General features: G+C 45.8%; 1 protein-coding gene and 1 long non-coding RNA gene across 2 annotated transcripts in view; one reads left to right on the top strand and one right to left on the bottom strand.

The window, feature by feature from the left end:
* PIGR (polymeric immunoglobulin receptor) overlaps positions 1-17948 on the top strand; it is a 43836-nt gene that overhangs the window by 18620 nt on the left and 7268 nt on the right. Inside the window, exons 10-13 of the mRNA XM_059717569.1 lie at positions 2621-2634; positions 14313-14394; positions 15615-15947; positions 16333-16659. Of these exons, the coding sequence (XP_059573552.1) occupies positions 2621-2634; positions 14313-14394; positions 15615-15947; positions 16333-16659 (756 nt within the window). The remainder of the gene's footprint in view (positions 1-2620; positions 2635-14312; positions 14395-15614; positions 15948-16332; positions 16660-17948) is intronic.
* Positions 7347-11597, bottom strand: LOC109280581 (uncharacterized). Its single transcript, XR_002086960.2, has 3 exons — positions 11238-11597; positions 10676-10857; positions 7347-7631 (listed from the first exon to the last, which is right to left on the bottom strand). It is a non-coding gene; the product is annotated as an uncharacterized LOC109280581 (long non-coding RNA).

Raw genomic sequence — 17948 nt, 5'->3', positions numbered from 1 at the left:
CTAGAGAGCTGAGATTTCCACACACGTTACATGCGAGAATAAACCCAGTTGCTGGTGTCTGCCGTAAGGAGCTCGGCTTGCAGAACTGAAACTAAGGTGCTTCTATCAACCGCTGTCCGAGGGGGGGAAAACCAAGTATATAGAAATACACAGAAATATATAAAATGCACTCCTATTGTCTGGAGTGAATAACTGAGCTAGATCAGGACAAGGTTTTGCCGGGAACTTTGTGGAAGCAAGGCTTCGGGGTCCTTTTTAAATGAACTGCTAAAATGGTTTTTGCATCGGTAATCTATGAATAAAGCAATGTAATGTCTGATCCCTCACCAAGGGATAATTCATCTTCATTGACCTTAGTCTGCTGTGCAGCTGGGTTTCTGGTATCGCTGGACTCAGCGGGGGATCTTCACCCGACGCCTCCTTCCCCAGCGGGGCAGCAGTGGAGGCACTTCGGTAAAGACGGCAGCAGGGCTCATTTGCTATTTGTCTTTTGGGACACGCTGTCGGTGTGCTCAGCGCCGTACAGGATGTACCCCTGCCCGCTTACGCTGAAAGGCCCCACGTTCTGCCAGTTGGTCTCTGTGGGTGGAAAAAAAGCAGAATGACACTGGTTTGCGAAGACCAGCAGCAGCTGTAAAGCAACCTGACATTTCCTAATTCCCTCCGTACTGAGCTGTGAGGCAATAAAGCACTGGGAGCCGACCGACGAGACCGACTACCCAGTGTGAGCACCAAATACTCGTCCCACGATCTCTTAACTTCCTCATCCTCATATGAAATCATGAGCTGTCACGGCTGTGGCACATGTATCATGGCTCGCCCTGCTCTCTTCTTCCCCATCTCCTGTTGTAGTCTGATTTCACTTCACAGTTTTGTCTGGGGCTGCCCTATTAATAGCACTGCTCGTTGCTGCACCGTAGCATCATCGCTTCAGAGGCAAGAAATGCTTATCCCTGCAATCTCAGAGCCACCCCCTGCCCATGCACACATACACACACCGAAGGACTGGAGCTGTGCAGGTGACAACTGTTGTGATGCTAGGTAAAAATCAGTCTAATGATATAGCCGATGACAGGTCAAGCCAGGACTGCACCTTCCTTGCTTCTGCATAAGAAAACAGCCAAGGCTGGGCGATGAACTGCTTTTTTAGTTACATGATTAACTGGGGGGGAAATGGACTGGAAAGAACGCTGGTTCAGGTCAAAACAAAAATGTTTGGGGGTTTTTGGGAGGGCGGAATACTAACCATTTTTGGTCGACCAATAATGTTTCTCAAAACTAAATAGTTTCCTTCTGTTTGGGAGTTATTAAACCCTTCTGTCTTTCTATTTTAAGAAAAAGAAGCCATTTCAGAGCAAAAAGATTCTATTAGGCAATGCCGAAAGGAAAAAGATTTTGACATTTAGGAAACAAAACGGAATATTTCAGGGTTTTCACACCCCTGCTTCTGTTGTTTCTGTTAGAAACATTTGCTATGTTCAGCCTGCCTCTGCGCAGATGCAATCTTTCCTAAGCTCCATTTTGCAGTAAATTTACTGTTTAATCAAAAAATAATCATCCCCCAGGGGAGACATGTGCCATTGCAAGTCTCGTGCTGCCGCAGGATGCGAGCTGCTCTCCTGGGACTGGGAGAAAGGGGACAGAAGCACTGGTCTGCCTTATCTCCCAGGGAGTCCTGCTGGCATTAACTGCATCAGCGAGACTGGGACTGAACCTCAGCAGGACCCATTTGGGGATCTGGGAACCTCAGCCTGTTCATCGGGTAAGGCACCTCCCAACGGGAGACCGTCTAGTGGACACCTCTGCTCCCATTCATCCCTTCCTGCCCATCTGTGATAGCTAACAACACTTTGGGAACACAATAAGGAAAAAAAGCACGGTATATTTTGGCTTTTTCATGCAGTTGAGCAGCTTCAAGTTGAGAAGAGAGGCCTGCACCGTGCACTCGGTCACCTCTGGGCAGAGCTCCATCCAAAAGTCTGTGGGGAACTTTTGGAGACTCCTGCAAGTAGAAAGGCAAGCCACTTTCTTGCTGCTGACCCCCTACATATAGGCTGTGGAAGTCAGGACCTGGATGAAAGGAGAAGGCAGGACTCTTCTGTATGGATGGGCCAGGTGAGCTCCCAAAGCAAGGCCTTAAACCTAGCTCAAAACTGCCCTCCCTCCCCCATTCCTTCCCTGATGGTGGAGGTCAGGAGAGGCATGGTCACAGTCTTGCTCTTGAGCAGTCTCATCCTGCTAGCAGCTGCCTTGCCATCACTGGACTATTGGAAATATAATCAGAAAGTAAGTGCCAGTGTAAACAGGCAAACAAGCAACCTAACAGCAAAATCCAAAGGCAGATTGGCTGACCCACGGTCACATGAGATGTTGCTACCTGCATGACTCTTTGGAGGATATTTCTTTAAGAAGACTCAACAGGTAGAAGTCCAGGGCTACAGTGGAGAGCAGTATTTAAACCAGTTTCTGTTCTTACAGTATTCAGTGTCCTGCTGGCAGACGGAGGCAGGACACACAACCACACAAGCAGGAGATCCTTAGAGGTCATTCACCTGTAAGGCTCGCAGAGCTGAAGAGATCTGACTAACAGAAAAACGAAGGATCACCACGTAGCCAGCAGATCCCGCCTGGAGAGTGAGTAGTACTTATTCATTGTCTTCCTGAACTCCAAGATCTCTGGTATTGCTGGTGTGAAATGCAGAAACAGAAGGACTCTGATAGGACTTCCAGTCTGAATGAACTCAGGGATCATTCTCCACGGTGTGCCTAGCTAGCCAGATGTGACATGGATTTCAATGGAGGGTGGCAGGTGTCAAAGTGCAGGACTTTTATATTTCTTTCTGCAACCGTTATATTTATTTCCCTTATAGAAAAAAAAAGGGACATTGCATTCTAAGTAATGATCCAAAACACTGCAAATCAATACAGAGTTTGCTTAGCTTTTTGAATCTTGTGTCTTGTTCCATATTTCTCTATGGGGTGGTTTGTAAAGCCAGGCAAGGAATGCAGCCACACAGGTCCTGCTATTTTCAATGGGAGATGCACTGAGTCAGCTCTGAAAATCTTAATCCAGGTTTGTTCCATAGCCAGGCAGGCAGGCATGGAAGTATGATCAATGAGTAAGTCATGCATTATTATCCCCTATGAAAAGAGAAAGTTCATTATGCTCCCTATCACCACGTAATCCCACATAGATCAAAAAGCTTTTTTACTGTACCTCAGAACAATTACTCAGCTCCGGAAATATGCTTATACAGTTATCTAGAGTGCAGAGAAGCAACAACATACTCATGTTTTTTTTAATTTGCCCCGAAAAATATTCACTCTTTTTGTAACTCTAGTTAGCAAACTTTTCACTGTACAATCGACAGCAGCATGACTAGCATAACCTGCTCTGCATTTCAGTGGCATTCACCACCTATAAATCCGTTCCCTTCATAAATAAAACAGCTCACCAGAACAGAAGCAGAACTCCAGAAGCAAAAGGACCATCTGAGAAGCTACAAACGAGTATACGGTAGCATTTGACATTGTAGGCTGAGCACAAAACCAGGTCATCAAGGCATTCTCCTCCCGACCCTGTATTCTGTTTTTGTTTGGTACGGAGAGCTCGCTATTATAGGTACACCTGTTAATGATGCCAAAAGGTAAAATATTAATGGTAGCCTGTAAGTGCATAGAAACTAAGGTGCTTGGTGCTAGAGAAACCCCCGCAATACGAAAAGCAGACAGTGAACTATATACTAACTCCTGAGGCACCTCAGTAAAATCTTCTCAGACACGGTCTCTTCAGCACATTACCGTTTAGTGGCTGCTGTCTGTCTTCTATTGTAAAAGGGCCAGATTCAGAAGATGACATATTTCTTCTTTTTCATGGGTACTCAGGTCGGCTTAAACTCTTACATTTTGGGTGGGGTGGGAAAAGGAGAGGGAATTCTTATTCACCACCCCATGAAACGCATTGGAAATATTTTGTCCATATGCAGGGTCATTATTCTATATGCCCAGGAGGATGGTCCCACTGATCGAGCCAATTTTCCACTACATTATATATAGAAGTGACCATTGGCTTAATTCTCAGAATCTAAGAATGCAATATGCTGTGGAAGAGGATGCTCTTTGGGGGTTATAGCTCAAGATGGGAAGTCAAGCCTTGCAGATACTCTTCCAATGTCTGTGAAAAAGTTACTACCACACTGTGCCTCACTTCACCTACCTGGAGAATATGCATAATAACATCTGCCACCAAAGCAGGGCTGAAGTTTCAATGTGTGCATATACAACTTTGAGCATTAGGTATCACAAAAAAGGGAGGGAAAAAAATGAAGCATGGCCATTAGTTTGCCTTGTTCTTATTGCCTTGCTTCTACTTACAGTTTACTTGCCTTTCACGTTCAGACCCTTGATTCTTTTTATCCTGGAGTCCCTCCTTGTTTCTAGTACTTGGCTGCCATGCTCTAATGCTTGGGGAGCCACTAAACCTGGCTGTCTTTCCTCACGTAACAAATCCTATGCAGAAGTGATTAAGGCATTCAGGATTTCATCCTGGATTTTTGGAAATTGGTCTTAAGTAGTCAATTATTAGTCCAGAATCCTCTGCAAGCTCAACACTGTGTTAGACATGAAAGGAATCTGATGGTTGTATCAGTGCTTCTCTTGGAGGCTGGTTGGTCTGACATGCTCTCCTATCTCATTTCAGTCTTTTTGGGGGAGAAAAAAGGTTAGTTATGCTAGTCAAGATATGCAGGATCAGGCCCTGAGCTTAGATTTTCCTCCATCTGTATTCATCCTCCTACATTTTTGCAGCGGTGTGTGTGAGAACTTGCTTCTACGCAGGTGGCTACTCCTCATGAGCACTAAGTGGGGAGTAACTTATTCCACTCTGAAAATGGCATAAAGCACGTCCTACAAAGGGGGTCTATGAGGAGCGCACATGCTGGTAGGTGGTGTCCAGCCACTAGCAAACTACAGATTCACACCCTTGTTAACTAACTGCACACTAATGTCCCCATGTTGCAACATCTGTCGTGCTCAAAACCCTGCAGGGACTTTGTAGATGGAAAGTGGAGAGTCTGTGGCACCTTAAATAATAAAAAAGTAGAGAATAACTCCTGCTGTTCCAGTCACTGTTCCTGCTCATGCTACATTGCTTTAGCATACCTTACTTTCAAAGGCTTCAGAGGAAAGTAATTCCTGTTCTAAAATAATGTCCTAAAAAATCTGGGTTGCAACGGCGGTGCGATTTTTCAGACGGTGCAACACGTTGTAGGAAATTGCCCAATTAGATCATTTAATGGTGATCTAAAATGAATCCATGCAGCTCGCCCTGAAGCACTCAAAGGGTTATTAAATTTAGCTATTAATTTGTGAATGTTGTAATCCAAAAATGTCAGACAAAGGAAGACGAAGAATGTCCTAATTTCTTAACTATTTTGAATTGGGATAAAGGACCCTGCAGACTCAGAGACTGGAAGAATTCATTAGAATTTGATGTTTGAAATTTTCGAATCATATTGGTCTGACTTCGGGACTGTTTCACCTTTCGGAAATATAACTGAAAGCCTCGGGCACGTTAACGTTTTGCGGTGCACAGAAAATTGACTTTTCTTTCAAGGTAAAGTAAAGCCCAACTTCTAGTTGAACCGGAGGCAAAATTCAGCGGGAGGAGAAAATCAGCCTAGAACAGTTTTATCCTGTTTAGCATAGCTATAGAAGTTTGTGCAATACTCAAAAAAGATCTGAAAGTTTGCAAGCACCTTCAACTCAGCTCCTTTCTTATCTGTGGGGCTGACTACAGTCACTTGTGCCACTTTCTGATTCACCCGAGTCAGCAATGTGGATCAAATACAAATGGTTCCAACTGGATTACCGCAAAGGCTTAGCCCCTCACAAGGAAGTGATGATCTTTATTCGCTTTCTGGTAAATGTGGCCAACGTGACAAAAGGTTATTTTAAACCGTGCTTTCCCAAAATCATAAAATCACCAGCTGCATACTGCATTTTCAATGCTTCAGTGATCAAGTCATGTTCCCTCAACATCAGCCATTGTTAAGAGCAATAATTAATGATTATTGCATGAGGCTGTGCAGGCTGCAGGCTAGCTGCACTGCGCCATATATCATTGCTTTAGGGTTCAGTGTCTGAGCTTAGTCAATGGGACTTGGGAATGAACTCTTCCTTTCCAACATGAGCCATTGAGTACCCCTGATTTGTTTAAGTTCGGGACCAGGTTCCAGATCTCAGATGCACCATGGCCCAGCTGGAGCGTGTCCACTGAGATCAACAGAGTTTTGCTAGTTTAGATGGAGGCTGGGCTACAGCCCTGGGAAGTGGTTTTTAATCTGGGTTTCTTATTCAATCTGAGCAAAAGGAAAAGGAAAAAAAAGGTTAAAAAGATGAGAAGTTTCAAGGCGAAGACAGATTCCCACAAAGGAATTTTCTCTTTTCCACCCCTGTACTGTAGTGAGTCCATTCTCTGCTATTAGGAATCTACACAGCTCTCATCACCTTGGTACCTAATGCTTGTGTCTGTGCAAGGAAGCTGGGGCATAAACCCCACTAGAGCTACTCCACGTGAACTCGCTCCAAAGTCGAGTAAGATACTTTGCATTCCTCCTGCACACAGAGTCTCTGCAGGGGATCAGTGCAAAGGGGCTAGTGCAGCAAACTCACACCTAAACCTATTGTGCACTAACTTCTTCATGCAGACAAGCCCTGAGCATGTGTTATTCTTCCAGGGATGTTGAGGGACTTAAGTGTATCTTAGTGGAGGTTAGTGACAGCGATGAGAGACAACAGGAGTCCTGACACCAATCCCCTGCTCTAGCCACAGAAACACCTTGCATCTCCATGCAGGTGTGTTGAGCAGGACCACCTCCTAGTCTGCATCCACGCTGTTAAGAGGGGCTTGGCAGCTTTCCACAAGCACCTCCTCACATTGTTGTCCCCACCGGCTACATGTACTTTATTGTAGCACAGAAGAAGTGTCAACCTGGCATTTCCTGCGACTACAGCCCAGCGATGCATGGGAATTCAGCCCGGAGCAGTTACTGGAGTCCCAGAGACCTTGCACACTATGATACACAGAGTGAGGTAGCTGGACTGGGGGTATTGAAGCATCTTCAGTCGCTTTACACGCACCTGTAATCCAGAAAGACCCAGCACTGCAGATTGCACCCCGAGAGAGACACTCGTCATGCACCAAGCTTCAGTTCCTAGTAAACATAGGTCTTGCTGAGAGTCAAAAACTTTGGGCGTAGGTGCTTGAATTGCCCCACAGATAGCACCTGTGGTATTAGTGGCACAGACTGGTCACTAATTCTTTAATGAGGATAATTACTGGGCGGGGGGGCGGAGGTGGTTGCTAATAGATCAGTGAGAGATCTGGTGCAAAAAGATCCCTTTCCTAGAGCTGTTCTTACAGGTTTTTCAGACAGTACAAGCATGGTTTTGAAACCAAGGTAGATTGGCTTTTCTGTGCTAGAAGTGCCCTTCCTGCTTTGTGTTTGTACCATACCTAAGACAGGAGATCCTCCTTGAATAGGACTTCTGCGCACCACCGCCATATCAAATCACCGACGTGGGCAATCATTAGGACCGATCGTGTCCTGAAGATTCCTGTAGAGTGTTTCCTGCAAGTGTAACAGTTCGTTTGGATTAAAGGTGATTCACTGAGACGGGTCTCCAGTGGGAACATGCAAAAGGACAGAGCAACTCACTGTGCACTGGCCGTAATGAGACCCCTCACAAGAATTGCCCCTGTATCTCCACTAATACACATCCCATGCCTTTTAACACTAAGTAATTCTAACCTGACTGCAGTCCAAATCCTTACCCCTAAAGTGATCAGGAAGGGATCAGTCTTTCACGTGTAAAGAAGTAAGCAACTTTTAGCCTTCTTGAAAGTTAGAACAAAGTTCAGTCTAATCCAAGGAAAACAGGAACACAGAGAGGTAAGTCACAGGCCATTATAAGGCAGGTTTCACACCGATAGCCAGATCTATTTAACAAGAATGACTCATATCCTCCTCATGATGGCATTTGTCCATCCTTTGCTCTGACCAGACTGGCAGGACTGGGGTTGCAATTCTGCACATACTCTTTTTTTGTTTGATTTCTGATGTGATCTCAGGGTAGTGACAGTAGTAAAAAATTACCCCGGAGCATTAAATAAAGGATAGTTTGGAATGCTAATTAAAACACACCTCTGAGACAGAAGAGCGAAGGCCAGCGTGAATGAAGCTGGTAGAAACAGTGGGGTGTTTCATTGCCAAAGCAATGGGAAACACACTCTGAGAAACTCTCTTGCTTGGCCTGGGTGGGAGAGCTGAATGGACTATGTCACCCCATGGTCCAGTGCTTATTCCTGAAGTACCCACAGGTAGAGTCACATTTCTTGGACATGGTACGTACACATTTGTATGAGAGAGAGAAACGTTTCTGATCCAACAAGCTACCCCCAGCAGGGCTTCAAAGCTTCTGTATTGGGGGGCTTGGAAAAAAACATGCAGAACTGAGGTGAGGGTGCACGGCCCAGCTGTACTGCAGTAGATAGAAAACAGAATCAAAGCCTACGTAATCAACAGTCAGATGAGAGCTTTTGAAAGAAAAATAAAAAGTTCTGGCCAAATACTCACTTAGCCTGAATCCACTGACTTCCAGGGACCTTTGCTGATGGACAGCAGCCCTTTGGCTTTGCAGAGGGCAAGTTCCAAGCCCTCAGGACATACCCGCACATGCTCTGGCAGTTAAAGCTTCCCTTTCTGTTTCCCCCAGACTGGTTATTTGCCGGGAGTTGAACCGTATCTGCGGGAACTTGCACACCTTGTTTCTCCTGAAACATTTTTGCTGAAACGATTTATCGGAATAGCTCAAAAATAATTAGGAAAACAAACTAGCTCCATTCCCCCATGCAGTCCAGCTGGCAGCCAGGGGCTGGAGGAGGACCGCAGGTAAGGGTCACCAGTGTTGATAGTGCGTACTGCAGCTTCTTCCCCCTGCTCGGTGTGCGTGCTAGCTGGGCGAAAAGCCCTGCGTGGTAGCAGCGCTGCTGTCTCTCAACGCCCTGAGGATAAACAGACCCTTTTGTTTTATTCCGTTCCTTTTTAGCTTCAACCGCAAGGCAGTTGACCAGCCTCCAAGGAGATATCCCTTGGGATTTTAGTGACATTTGCTTTTAGATGTCATCTTGCAAGTGACTTCAGTGCTGGGGAAAGGTGCTGGCCATGAGGACAGGAGCCTTCAGTCTGCCTGTGCAGGCTTCTCACCATACCCCTATGGCATGTCAGAATTAAATCTGCAGCAGCAATTCTCAAACAGGGGGTCACACGTTCCTTTTAAAGGTACTGTGGGGTACCAGGCATATAAAATTCTTTGGGGAGCTGCGATAGCTTTTATTAGACCAACTAAAAAGTTGGGGGAAATGTTCTTTGCAAGCTTTCAGACACAAAAGCCCTTCTTCAGGCATAGAGGGAGTCTGCTGGTGAATTGTGTGAACTGCAAAGAACAATTGTTTCAACTATTTAGGTAGCCTAATAGCAAATATCACATTTACTCAAAGAACCACGTCTGCTATGCCCTTAGACCAACACGGCAACAACCAACAACCCTGTGGGGTACCACACACTCCTTGCATTTTATCTGTTAAGCGTGCAAACACCTACACAGTTCACAAGATAAGCCCAGAGGTTTTAAATTAGGAATCCAGGGTTAGATTAGGAATCAGAGGCCCTGCTGTGATCTTTGGGAATTCTTTGCAACAGAAGAATTGCTCTATTATTATTTGGCAGAGAAAAAACGAGCAAAAGCTAAGAGCTGACATTTTTTGGGGGGGGACCTTAAGTCTAATGCAATGAGGGGGGCTGGAGTTTAAAAAAGGCTGAGAGCCATTGGCCTAGAATGAGCCCTTCAGTGAGTGACAGCATGGCTCCGTCTCAGGCGCCGTTTCAGGCCTGGAACTGTCCACAGCAGAGGCTATCGTGGAGGGTGGAAGCACTTCACCAGCTACAGATGGAGCCCACGATGACAGCTAGTGACTTTGGGCCAGTCTCAGCCTGTCAGGTGTTTGAACTAATAAAGCACTCTCGCTCTCTCAAACAGTCCCTTGAGCTGTCCTGCTTCCCCTAGGTTGTGCCATTCTTGATCTGCGAACAGCCAGGAACATGCAGAAGAAGCCATTTATCTGCATAGGTGCAAGGAGGAGGAAATGGAACTGGAAAAATGCAGCGAGTTGCCCAGCTCCACCTGTCACCTTCCACCCACCACAATCATGCTCAGAATTAACCCAACGATCGATGCTTGCGCAGGGTCCCGAGACTCTGGGATGCCAGGGGCAAGCATGGCTACTGCCAGGGGGCATGCATAGTTCATTTCAAATAGGGCAATCCAGCTCAGCTTCCCCCGGCAGCTTTTAGAAGGGATTAGCCAAGCGCTAGTGAGAGGGTCGGCAGAAAAGTCCCCCATGTCAGGTTATCCCCCTGCAGCCTCCTGCCAGGTCAAAGACAGCTTTACTCTTGACTGCAAAGGGGTAAAGATTTCCCCACCACCACCAGCACCACAACCCCACAATATTTATTAGTAGGGGAAGGCTCTTTCTCCTCTTGCTCTCCTGACAAACCTGGATAGAAAAATTCTCTTTGCTGTTGAGCTGCAAGGTACATTATGGGCAGAAACACACCTCACTTGACAGACCCTTTTCGGTGTCCTCCGTCACCGTTTCCTGCATTCACTGTAGTGAGCTGTTGATGCAGGTGTTGCCTCAGGCTGGCTTTGGTCAAAGCGCTGTCCCAACAACGGCAGCAGCACACAAACACAGTCAGGCCAGGTACAGACATTACACTTTTACCGGTATAAGTGAGCCTGATTGGAAACCACAACAGAACACAAATTAGGCACACAAAACCAGTCTATACCTATAACGCAAGTCCAGCACACATGGACTGGCTTTCAAATGGCAAAACCCTGTCTAAGATTTGCCCTCTCCCCCCACCCCGCAAGCACAAAGGTGTATTCTGATTGTCAGAGGCTACTCTGTGTCCTGAAGCAAACCTGCACCAGGGTTATTATACACCCACTCTCTCACATCCTGAATGCACCACATAGACAGCTTTCCCCCATGATTCAGCCCTCTTGGGTCCCACCTGCAGCATCCTTGCTGCCTCACCTTCTCACCCTCCCCCTGTTTGAGAGCCCCTGCTCTGCACAAGCAGGCAAGTTTAGCCCATTTCAGTTGTACTTACTCTCCCCTTCAAACCAGTGCTGTGATAGCTTCCTTTCTCCGGTGCTCTGAAGTTCAGTCTTACTTGCATCACAGGCAGCAAATCCACCAGCAAGAGACCTTTCAGCAACAGAGGACTGAGAAAAATCTCTTCCAGCAGCCTGGCTGGTCCTGGATAGTGCAAACTTAGCAGCAAACTCTTCTTATGTCATATGTCCCAACCTGGGAAATGGCTTCACTCCTGGGTATGGCATGTGAGGAACAGCAGAAGAGGGGCTTTCCAGTAACGTTAAGTCTAAGGATCAGTCTTTGCTCTTACGATGGAGGCTCTGGACAGAAAGCGGATTTACGCATTGGATAATTGTACCTGCTTGGACTTGTTACGTGGGGAAGTTTTCTCTATATATAACAGTAATTGTGGTGAAGAGATAGGAATAAGTCAGTGATAGGACTTGACAGAGTCATGCAGCGGTTGTTTCAGTCATAATAAATGTGCTTGCATGTACAAGCATGCACATACAGGTCCTGGAAAGCCCCAGTACACACACAGATGATGAGAGGCAATTAGCACAGCAGAGGCATGCAAACCACAAAATTACATCAACGCTCTTGTCCCTCATGTCAGGGCACAGCTTTATTGCAAGCAATTCACACACAGTTATTGATGCTCCTTTGCTACCTAACAAATGTCTACAATAAAAAAAGCCCAGAACAGTGGACTGTGATGGAGTCCATCTAGCTGGTGATGCCCCGGGTTTTTCATCCCCTACTCGTTTCATCTCCTTTGGGTTCTCTAATCTTTTTGGCAAAGAAAGAAAAAGGATGATCAGAGGTCCCAGCTTTTCCCCACTTCTCCCGGGCAAGAGAAGTACAAGGCCTCCTAGGCCAGCTGCAAAAAGATGCTGTAACTGCTGGAAGCAGCAGGGTCTTTCTTTTGTGTTGTGTCATTGGCTTTCTACAGTCAAGCGGGTCATGTTTATCTTACTGGATTCTTCTGGGATAGCTATTGAAGGGCATTTTTCTTGCTGCAGGAGTTAATTATTAGCCACAGTCAAGTAGCCCTTGAGCAATTAGATATTACAGCAGGAAGAAGAAAGCACAACAGAACACCTTTCATTTCTACAAGGAAATAAAAGCCCTTTTCTCTGCTGGGAATTACCCTGTATAAAATAAATCTTGTCAATTGATACACAGAAAACAAACCCCGCTGGCTGTTTGCATAAAACTTTTCTTGGCATCCTTCTTACTCGCTGAAACCTGGGATCACCGGATGGGTCAATGATTGTGCATAGCAGATACCTGCACACATGCACACTCCTCATACCTGTGCATGCCCCGGCCATCCAGTGCGTTCAATTTGGGGACGGGAAAATGGGTTTAAAGACTTAAGAACCCCAGCTCCCTTCAGGCTGTCATTCAATCCTGAGTCCAAGCCATTGGGAGGCTCAGAAATATTTGACCCTGCGGGTGGCCGCATGTCGCAAAATCTGTCCCCATGTTTGTCATGGTTTATCCTGCGTCTCTAATTGCCTTCAAGAGATGTTAAGGGCAATAAAATAAAATAAAGTAAAATGAAATAAAATAAAAGGGAGTGTGGAGGAGAAGGGAATTGGTTGTTATGCTTTGAGCTGCACGTCTGATTGAAAAGCAAAGGAGCAAAGATCAGAAATCAAACAGCGCCTCAGACCAGGAACTTGCAGCTACGGGAACAGGTCTTTAAGGAGTGGTTTTGGCAGGTGCTGAGATGTCAAGTGCACACTCTTTCCTTCCACTGAGTGAACGGTGTTAAAAGGCAGAAAGGAAAAGCCAAGATCCTAAGCTCTTGAGCAGGGCTTTAGTTCTCCGGCGGGCCAAACTTGCAAGATCTCGGCCAAGGGTGCAGAGATCTCAGGCTGGCTCTAATGATCACCAGATTTCTGAGCTGTTTTGGATGTAGGTTTCAGTTCAACTTATAAGAAGCCTTGATGCCAGCAGGAAAGAGGGATCCTGCTTTTATTATGGATTTTGAATATTGAAAGTGTGGGGCAGGCCTATCCCTCATTGCAAATGAAACAACTGCTTGATGCTAATACTCTTCTGCACAGTAAAAGTGGCCAGGATTGCAGGTGGTCTGTATAACAAAATGACTACAAGAATAGGAGGGACATAAGGCAATGGGAAGCCCAATATTTCAGTGCTGGAGGCTTCCATGACAAAAATCGAGACCCTGCTTTATAACTACTGGCAGTTTTTACCAATATGCAACCGTTGTTTTTTATATGTGGGATAAATAAGCAAGTGATAGCTATTGTAAAGGCACTGCCCACATGGAGAACAGGGGAAGCCACCATGTAAATCTGTTTTCCAGACGAAGATTGCACCTAGCGTCCAAAAAAATTAACATCCGAATGTGAAATTGTGTGATCCACGATTAGTTCCCCGGAGCAAGCCCCTTCACTCGTGTGCAGGGGGAACCTTGGGCTGGGAAAAGATCTACAGCACGCTTCTTCTGCAATGAGTCAATTCACTCCAGTGATAAAGCATGCGCCAAGGCTGCCCAGAGCGGATCGTTCCCAAATACGATTGTGCAGCAGGAGAGAGCGGGCGCTGGACGGTCCTTTCTGCATGCCCGCACCGCCCTCTACTGGGCTGAATCAGACCTTCCTAAACCAGTCTACACAATACTGGGAATTTATCTATTGATAATAGTAGGGGGGGAAAAAACACCTTATAGACAGTAATTGCAACAATCCTGGCTGGGCGGTTGGTAAAAATTGTTATCCCCATTTCAAAGAGGGGAAAACTGGGGTCTGGTACATTAGGTGACCTATCAGCAGGTTACAAAAGGACTTAACAGTGGAGCCAAGAACAGGTACCCCAAGTCCCCTTCCACTGCTCCGAACACCACCTCGCACTATTTTAATGTTGCATTTCCCTTAGGTTCAAGTGGGCCGGCACGTCTGTTTTTGGTGACACTTGATGGACTCCAGGCCTGTGGTTTAGCTGAGGACTCATGGTGTCTGTAACATGCATAGGTTCAACAAGTGGTTCCTTTAAAAAATAAATGTTAATGATCCAACTAAGTCAAATGTAACTTCCTGAATGTGGTTGTTTACAGATTTCTGCCCTGCATGAAAGAAAAATGACTTTCCTAGTGTTCATCTTCTTGCTCTCCTTCGTCCGGACTGAGTCTCTAATAGGTAAGTAGCTAAACAAGTGGGCAGTACATTAGAAGTGGCTGAGTTGTGTCACATTTAGCATCAGCAGCCGTTGCAAGGATGTACATTAGCAATACCTGGAAGTGGAGCACACTGGACACTTAGCTAGAACCATAAACCCACGCTCTCCATAACCCACGCTGACGTCTCAGCGTTAGCCTTGCAAAGCATTCATTCAGCATGAAGTCCATTCAGCTGCTGCGTCAGACCTTTTGGTTTTCCTATCTGTGGATCCTCATCTCTTCGGGGTGGAACTAGGACTGACGTCTCTTAGGAATTTAATTAAGTGACACCCAACAGTTTGGGCCCTGAAATTCACAGAAAACTTTGTGCCATTTCACTGTTTCGGCCCCATACACTGGGTTTCATTTCAAATCTGGGATTCAAGAGGACTTGAAATCCCAACGCAAAACGTAGCCAGTCGTGTATCGATAGGCATTGGCCCAAAATACCCTTCAAGTTTAGCCTCGTGCCCCTTAAATGGAAAATCAACCCCAGGCTCTCTCCCAACACGAGACTACAGAAGGTCCCAAAAGATGCTTAAACCTCAGTTAACCTTTGAATGAAACCTGACCGAAGTTCTGGGTTTTGCAACCAAATTAGCAGGTGAAACCATTATTAAGAAGTTGTTCCCTTGGCGCGCCTGTGAACTTCAGCTAGATTCTAGCTTGAGCCTTGCTTGGAAGAGTTATGACAGCAGGGACTGCCCTTCCAGCTATGCAGTCTCTGTGTCTGACCATGCCAAGGTCACAAGGTGAAAAGTGAAAAAGCAAGGCGAGTAGGGGAAAAACTCCCAAAGAAACAAACTGCAAAAGGCAAAGTAAAGATTTGACTTGCTTGTGCCTTTATGTAAACCAGTTTGACCATCACAAGCAACTGTTACTCTGGTGCCCCACTCATCTTACAGAAAGAAGACCAGTGAAGGTACTAGGCTAGCAAGCAAAAGAGCCGTGTTTACTTTCTGGCTCTGCCACAGGTTCTATATTTGGCCTTGGACAAGTCATTTAATCCTTCCTTTCTCAGTCTTGCCAACTTTGACTGTCAGCTTTTCTGGACAGAAATGGCTTCTTTCTATATGTTTGCAACTGCTTTCCTAGCTCTGTGGGGCGCCCATGTCAGCTGAGGCGAGTAGGTGCATAATATAACAATGAAATGACTTTACTTGCAGCGGTTATCATGCAATATGTGTTTCCTTTTGCCAGTTAAAAGTTCCATATTTGGACCAAGGAGTGTGACTGGAGTGACTGGAGGATCGGTTACTGTGCAGTGCTTCTACCCTGACACCTCTGTAAACAAGCACGACAGGAAGTACTGGTGCAAAGAATCAACAAGGCAATGCGAGACAGTAGTTTCTTCCAATGGCTATGTGGCTCGTGGATATGAAGACAGAGCGAACCTCACCAACTACCCCGAGCAAGGCATCTTCGTCATGACCATGTCTGACCTGGAACAGAAAGATATGGGCTCTTATAAATGCGGCATTGGTTTGAGTTATAAGGGACTCAACTTCAGAGTCAAAGTGAATGTGATTCAAGGTACTGTGGCCTCCAGGCTGTTTGAAATCATTATTTTTCCTTTTCTAAAACTGTAGTCAGAAAATCATTCCTTCTACAGTGCCTGTCAGCTTAGAGATTACAGCAGAATGATAGCAGGGTGTTCTGCAGCGGGCACAGCAAAGCATGGGGTGGCATGGTGCAGAATGGTGCTATTTAGGTAGGCTAGTATGGAAAGACACAACGATGTGTGCAGGAGTACAGTTCAGCGAGATATCCTATACTGTAGCAAGGTCTGGGGTAGCACTGGAAAGCACGGCAGACCATGCTACAGTAATACTGCCGCGTGATAAAGCAAGGCCTAGAACAGTGTGGTAAGTGCAGTCCACATGGGTACCAGCTGCTGACTGATTTCTCATTCACACAGAAAACTCACCTGTGCCTAGTGAAGCCCAACTCTTCTACGCTGAGGAGGGAGGTTCTGTGACCATGGGCTGTGAGTTTGGTGAGCAACACGCTAGCGCCAGGAAATACTTGTGCAAGATGGGGAAAACGGGCTGCTCTCCTGTGATCGACACATACGGAAATGTCGGTGAACCTTACAAAGGGAGAACGCTGCTCACCAATCAGCAAACTGCAGGGTCATTCAGCATCATTATAGGCTACCTGAAGCCAGAAGATTCAGGAACCTATTTGTGTGGTGTTGGGAACTACGGGGGAGAAAGCCAGGAACTGGATTTACATGTCTATGTAGGTAAGTGTTGAAGAGGGTCTGTATATTATTTCAGCCATTCCCAACAGTCTCATATTCTATTTTTCTTCGTGTTTAAAGAACCATGGAAAAGTTGGGCTGGAAGGGACTGCAGGAGGTCATCTGGTCCAACTCCCTGCTCAAGGCAGGGTTATTCCCATTTAAACTACTTTATACAAGTGTTGGTGTAACCTGCTCTTACAGACTTCCAAACAGAGATTCCCCAGCCTCTCTGAGTTGCTTGCTTCAATGCTTGGCCACCCTTATAGCGAGAAAGATTTTCCTAACATCCAACCTAAATTTCCCTCGCTGCGATTTCCATCACTCCTTGTCCTGTTTCCTGCAGGCCCGGAGAATAGTCTATCAATCATCAGTCTTCTACTTTTAACCACCCTGAGGTCTTCTCATCCCCACACTAAACAAGCCCAGTCCTTTCACCCTTTCCTTCTCTTTAAAAACTCATTCATGACCGTTAACTTTACAGACAAAAAATTAAGCGCTGTTCACCCATTTGCTATTTTACTCAGGCATTCATATAGCAAGGAGCAAATCCCTGCTCAAACCATCTTACTACCTATTTTCAATACTGATTTGTAGTGGGGAAGTGGAGGGATGGGAACAAAATACATTTTTGGACCAAGTAAATATGCCACATCTCTAAGCAATCCTTAGAAATACTGTGTAAGGACTTTAGAGAAGACTCATTTGATCCCACATACACCCTATTCCCTTCACAATCCTAAGATCACTCCCTTTGCCCAGTCTTGTTTTAAATGTCTCCTATTAGGGGTTTCCACGGCTCCCTTTACGACACTACTGCATGTGGGTGATCTGCCCGTTGCAGGTTTGCCTCAGTCCTTCATTTGGGATCAGCTTCCAAAGGACAAGTTCAAAAAGCAAATGTCAGAGCCGATAAGCCAAAGGGTATTTCTTTGCCCAACTACTGCCACTCCTCTTGGGGTCCATATATCTGTTACCATTTGATTTGCTGTGCAGAGATACCCTCTCCAAACTTCAGGGTATCTTGATCTTCTATTATGTGCTTGGCTTTCAAGTGCAGTCACCATATTTCTCATCTATCAGTCATGTTAAAAATTAAGTAATAAGAAGAAAGTCAATATAGCTGGTGTCCTTGTTAGAGACAGCTCCGTGGAGAACTTCAATACCTACTGGTGTCCTGCAAGGATCCCTACAAGTACAAATTGAAGCCTGAGGGTGAGCTCTAAAATGTCCTGATGTCAGGAAGAAAGCCGCCAAGGCTGCAAAAGGGTGCTATATTTGCACTCTGGCTA

The sequence above is a fragment of the Alligator mississippiensis genome, chromosome 14, assembly GCF_030867095.1.
Source record: "Alligator mississippiensis isolate rAllMis1 chromosome 14, rAllMis1, whole genome shotgun sequence".
In the NCBI taxonomy this organism is placed as follows: domain Eukaryota; kingdom Metazoa; phylum Chordata; order Crocodylia; family Alligatoridae; genus Alligator; species Alligator mississippiensis.
This window is presented reverse-complemented; position numbering and strand designations above follow the sequence as displayed.